This window comes from Bison bison, unplaced genomic scaffold, assembly GCF_000754665.1.
Source record: "Bison bison bison isolate TAMUID 2011002044 unplaced genomic scaffold, Bison_UMD1.0 scf7180017846977, whole genome shotgun sequence".
Lineage (NCBI taxonomy): Eukaryota > Metazoa > Chordata > Mammalia > Artiodactyla > Bovidae > Bison > Bison bison.
In genome coordinates this window covers 4,498-10,381 of record NW_011477550.1, presented here as the reverse complement: position 1 = coordinate 10,381, position 5,884 = coordinate 4,498, and the positions used below count along the sequence as shown (strand labels likewise).

The 5,884-nt window shown below is 65.0% G+C and overlaps 1 protein-coding gene across 1 annotated transcript in view; it reads left to right on the top strand.

The window, feature by feature from the left end:
- Positions 1–5,874, top strand: part of PLEC (plectin) — a 21,367-nt gene extending 15,493 nt beyond the window's left edge. The window contains exon 26 of the mRNA XM_010841258.1: positions 2–5,874. Coding sequence (XP_010839560.1) covers positions 2–5,564 — 5,563 coding nt within the window. The 3' untranslated portion in view covers positions 5,565–5,874. The remainder of the gene's footprint in view (position 1) is intronic.
- The last annotated feature ends 10 nt before the right edge of the window (positions 5,875–5,884 follow it).

Genomic DNA, 5,884 nt, shown 5'->3' with positions numbered 1-5,884 from the left:
GCCCCGGCACCATCGCGGGCCTGCTACTGAAGCCTGCCAATGAGAAGCTGACCATCTACGCCGCCCTGAGGAGGCAGCTGCTGAGCCCGGGCACCGCTCTCATCCTGCTTGAGGCCCAGGCAGCCTCAGGCTTTCTCCTGGACCCAGTGCGGAACAGGCGGCTGACCGTCAACGAAGCTGTGAAGGAGGGTGTCGTGGGCCCTGAGCTGCACCACAAGCTGCTGTCGGCTGAGCGCGCGGTCACTGGCTACAAGGACCCGTACACCGGGGAGCAGATCTCCCTCTTCCAGGCCATGAAGAAGGACCTCATCGTGCGCGAGCACGGCATCCGCCTGCTGGAGGCCCAGATCGCCACGGGCGGCGTCATCGACCCCGTGCACAGCCACCGCGTGCCCGTGGACGTGGCCTACCAGCGCGGCTACTTTGACGAGGAGATGAACCGTGTGCTGCAGGACCCCAGCGACGACACCAAGGGCTTCTTCGACCCCAACACGCATGAGAACCTCACTTACCTGCAGCTGCTGGAGCGCTGCGTGGAGGCCCCCGAGACAGGCCTGCGGCTGCTGCCGCTCACAGATCAGGCTGCCAAGGGTGGTGAGCTGGTCTACACTGACTCGGAGGCCCGGGATGTGTTTGAGAAGGCCACTGTGTCGGCGCCATTCGGCAAGTTCCAGGGCAAAACGGTGACCATCTGGGAGCTCATCAACTCCGAGTACTTCACGGCCGAGCAGCGGCGGGACCTCCTGCGGCAGTTCCGCACAGGCAAGGTCACCGTGGAGAAGATCATCAAGATCGTCATCACCGTCATCGAGGAGCACGAGCAGAAGGGCCAGCTCTGCTTCCAGGGCCTGCGTGCCCTGGTCCCTGCTGCCGAGCTGCTTGAGAGTGGGGTCATCGACTGGGACCTCTTCCGCCAGCTGCAGCTGGGCGAGCGCTCCGTGCAGGAGGTGGCTGAGGTGGAAGCTGTGCGGCGGGCCCTGCGGGGCTCGGGTGTCATTGCAGGTGTGTGGCTTGAGGAGGCGAGGCAGAAACTAAGCATTTATGAGGCTCTGAAGAAAGAGCTGCTGCAGCCAGAGGCAGCCGTCGCCCTGCTCGAGGCCCAGGCTGGCACCGGGCATGTCATCGACCCTGCCACCAGCGCACGGCTGACTGTGGACGAGGCGGTGCGCGCCGGCCTGGTGGGCCCTGAGCTGCATGAGAAGCTGCTATCGGCCGAGAAGGCTGTGACCGGCTACAAGGACCCCTACTCAGGGCAGAGCGTGTCCCTGTTCCAGGCCCTGAAGAAGGGCCTCATTCCCAGGGAGCAGGGCCTGCGTCTACTGGACGCCCAGCTGTCCACGGGGGGCATCGTGGACCCCAGCAAGAGCCACCGTCTGCCCCTGGATGTTGCCTGTGCCCGCGGCTACCTGGATAAGGAAACCAGCACCGCCCTCACAGCGCCCAGAGATGACGCCAAGACCTACTACAACCCCCGTACTTGGGAGCCGGCCACCTACAGCCAGCTCCAGCAACAGTGCCGCCCCGACCCACTGACAGGCCTGAGTCTGCTGCCGCTCTCGGAGGAGGCAGCCCGGGCCCGGCAGCAGGAGCTCTACTCTGAGGTCCAGGCCCGCGAGGCCTTCCAGAAGGCCACTGTCGAGGTCCCTGTGGGCAGCTTCCAGGGCCGGGCAGTGACCATCTGGGAGCTCATCAACTCCGAGTACTTCACAGCCGAGCAGAGACAGGAGCTGCTGCGGCAGTTCCGCACGGGCAAGGTCACCGTGGAGAAGATCATCAAGATCGTCATCACCATAGTGGAGGAGGTGGAGACCACGCGGCGTGAGAGGCTCTCCTTCAGCGGTCTCCGTGCCCCAGTGCCGGCCAGCGAGCTCCTGGCCTCCGGCATCCTCAGCAGCTCCCAGTTTGAGCAGCTCAAGGACGGCAAGACATCAGTCAAGGACTTGTCAGAGCTGGACTCAGTGCGGACCCTCCTCCAAGGCAGTGGTTGCCTGGCTGGCATCTACCTGGAGGAGTCCAAGGAGAAGGTGACCATCTACGAGGCCATGCGACGGGGCCTGCTCAGGCCCAGCACTGCCATCCTCCTGCTTGAGGCACAGGCGGCCACGGGCTTCCTAGTGGACCCTGTGAGAAACCAGCGCCTGTATGTCCACGAGGCTGTGAAGGCCGGTGTCGTGGGCCCCGAGCTGCATGAGAAGCTGCTGTCGGCCGAGAAGGCTGTGACTGGGTACAAGGACCCCTACTCGGGCAGCACCATCTCTCTCTTCCAGGCCATGAAGAAGGGCCTGGTCGTCAGAGAGCACGGCATCCGCCTGCTGGAGGCCCAGATCGCCACGGGCGGCATCATCGACCCCGTGCACAGCCATCGTGTGCCCGTGGACGTGGCCTACCAGCGCGGCTACTTCGACAAGGAGATGAACCGCGTGCTGGAGGACCCCAGTGACGACACCAAGGGCTTCTTCGACCCGAACACCCGTGAGAACCTCACGTACAGGCAGCTGCTGGAGCGCTGCGTGGAGGACCCCGAGACGGGCTTGCGGCTGCTGCCACTGAAAGGGCCGGAGAAGGCGGAGGTGGTGGAGACCACGCGGGTGTACACTGAGGAGGAGACACGGAGGGCCTTCGAGGAGACGCAGATCGACATCCCCGGGGGCGGCAGCCACGGGGGCTCCACCATGTCCCTGTGGGAGGTGATGCAGTCCGACCTGATCCCCGAGGAGCAGCGGGCCCAGCTGATGGCCGACTTCCAGGCTGGCCGGGTGACCAAGGAGCGCATGATCATCATCATCATTGAGATCATCGAGAAGACCGAGATCGTGCGCCAGCAGAACCTGGCGTCCTACGACTACGTGCGCCGCCGCCTCACAGCTGAGGACCTGCACGAGGCCCGGGTCATCTCTCGCGAGTCCTATAGCCTGCTCCGGGAGGGCACCAGGAGCCTCCGCGAGGTGCTGGAGGCCGAGTCTGCCTGGCGCTACCTCTACGGCACGGGCTGTGTGGCTGGCGTCTACCTGCCCGGCTCCAGGCAGACCCTCACCATCTACCAGGCCCTCAAGAAGGGGCTGCTGAGCGCCGAGGTGGCCCGCCTGCTGCTGGAGGCGCAGGCAGCCACGGGCTTCCTGCTGGACCCGGTGAAGGGCGACCGGCTGACCGTAGATGAAGCCGTACGGAAGGGCCTGGTGGGCCCCGAGCTGCATGACCGGCTGCTGTCGGCCGAGCGGGCCGTGACTGGCTACCGTGACCCTTACACGGAGCAGACCATCTCGCTCTTCCAGGCCATGAAAAAGGACCTGATCCCCGCCGAGGAGGCCCTGCGGCTGCTGGATGCTCAGCTGGCCACGGGCGGCATCGTGGACCCACGCCTGGGCTTCCACCTCCCGCTGGAGGTGGCCTACCAGCGTGGCTACCTCAACAAGGACACACACGACCAGCTTTCAGAGCCCAGTGAGGTGCGCAGCTACATAGACCCCTCCACGGACGAGCGCCTCAGCTACACACAGCTGCTGCGGCGCTGCCGCCGCGATGAAGCCAGCGGCCTGTTCCTCCTGCCGCTCTCAGACGCCCGCAAGCTGACCTTCCGTGGCCTGCGCAAGCAGATCACGGTGGAGGAGCTGGTACGCTCGCACGTCATGGATGAGGCCACGGCGCAGCGGCTGCAGGAGGGCCTGACCTCCATCGAGGAGGTCTCCAAGAATCTGCAGAAGTTCCTCGAGGGTACCAGCAGCATTGCTGGCGTCCTCGTCGATGCCACCAAGGAGCGGCTGTCGGTGTACCAGGCCATGAAGAAGGGCATCATTCGGCCTGGCACGGCCTTTGAGCTCCTGGAGGCGCAGGCGGCCACCGGCTATGTCATCGACCCCATCAAGGGGCTCAAGCTGACCGTGGAGGAGGCCGTGCGCATGGGCATCGTGGGCCCCGAGTTCAAGGACAAACTGCTGTCGGCTGAGCGCGCCGTCACCGGCTACAAGGACCCCTACTCCGGGAAGCTCATCTCCCTCTTCCAGGCCATGAAGAAGGGCCTCATCCTCAAGGACCACGGCATCCGCCTGCTGGAGGCCCAGATCGCCACAGGCGGCATCATTGACCCCGAGGAGAGCCACCGCCTACCCGTGGACGTGGCCTACCAGCGCGGCCTCTTCGACGAAGAGATGAATGAGATCCTCACCGACCCCTCAGATGACACCAAGGGCTTCTTCGACCCCAACACGGAGGAGAACCTCACTTACCTGCAGCTGATGGAGCGCTGTGTCACCGACCCCCAGACGGGGCTGCGGCTCCTGCCCCTGAAGGAGAAGAAGAGGGAGCGGAAGACGTCCTCCAAGTCCTCAGTGCGTAAGCGGCGTGTGGTCATTGTGGACCCTGAGACGGGCAAGGAGATGTCCGTGTACGAGGCCTACCGCAAGGGCCTCATCGACCACCAGACCTACCTGGAGCTGTCGGAGCAGGAGTGTGAGTGGGAGGAGATCACCATCTCATCCTCAGATGGCGTGGTCAAGTCCATGATCATCGACCGCCGCTCAGGCCGCCAGTATGACATTGATGAGGCCATTGCCAAGAGCCTCATTGACCGCTCGGCACTGGACCAGTACCGTGCCGGCACGCTGTCCATCACCGAGTTCGCGGACATGCTCTCAGGCAATGCCGGCGGCTTCCGCTCGCGCTCGTCCTCCGTGGGGTCGTCATCTTCCTACCCCATCAGCCCGGCCGTCTCCAGGACCCAGCTGGCCTCCTGGTCCGACCCCACGGAGGAGACAGGCCCTGTGGCCGGCATCCTGGATACCGAGACCCTGGAGAAGGTGTCCATCACGGAGGCCATGCACCGCAACCTGGTGGACAACATCACCGGCCAGCGGCTGCTGGAGGCGCAGGCCTGCACTGGGGGCATCATCGACCCCAACACTGGGGAACGCTTCCCCGTCACCGAAGCCGTCAACAAGGGCCTGGTGGACAAGATCATGGTGGACCGCATCAACCTGGCCCAGAAGGCCTTCTGCGGCTTCGAGGACCCGCGCACCAAGACCAAGATGTCGGCCGCCCAGGCCCTGAAGAAGGGCTGGCTCTACTACGAAGCAGGGCAGCGCTTCCTGGAGGTGCAGTACCTGACGGGCGGCCTGATTGAGCCCGACACGCCAGGCCGCGTGCCCCTGGACGAGGCCCTGCAGCGCGGCACGGTGGATGCCCGCACCGCCCAGAAGCTGCGTGACGTCAGCGCGTACTCCAAGTACCTCACCTGCCCCAAGACCAAGCTCAAGATCTCCTACAAGGATGCACTGGACCGCAGCATGGTGGAGGAGGGCACGGGGCTGCGGCTGCTGGAGGCCGCCGCCCAGTCCAGCAAGGGCTACTACAGCCCCTACAGCGTCAGCGGCTCCGGCTCCACCACCGGCTCGCGCTCCGGCTCGCGCACCGGCTCCCGGGCTGGCTCCCGTCGCGGCAGCTTCGATGCCACGGGCTCAGGCTTCTCCATGACCTTCTCCTCCTCGTCCTACTCCTCCTCAGGCTATGGCCGCCGCTACGCCTCGGGGCCCACGTCCTCCCTGGGGGGCCCTGAGTCCACGGCAGCCTGACCCCTCCTGCTCCCTGCCTCCCGCTCTGCATGTGGCCTCCCGCCCAGGCGCTGGGGTCTCTTTAACATTGAAAGGTGTCTTCCTCCCAAGCGGTGCCTAAAGTTTAACCAAAAAGACTAGACTAACATATTAATATATACCTGCTGTCCAGACAGCCTGTTCCCGGGGACGGGGCCAGTCCAGCCCCACTGACCACTCCACCCCCCGGGTCTCCCTGCTCCTCTTTACCTGCCACTCACCACAGCCAGGTGCCTTGGAGGGTCCAGAGGTGGGCCCCCAACTCAGCCCTCCCATCTCCCCAGGGGGTTCCATCTGGACAA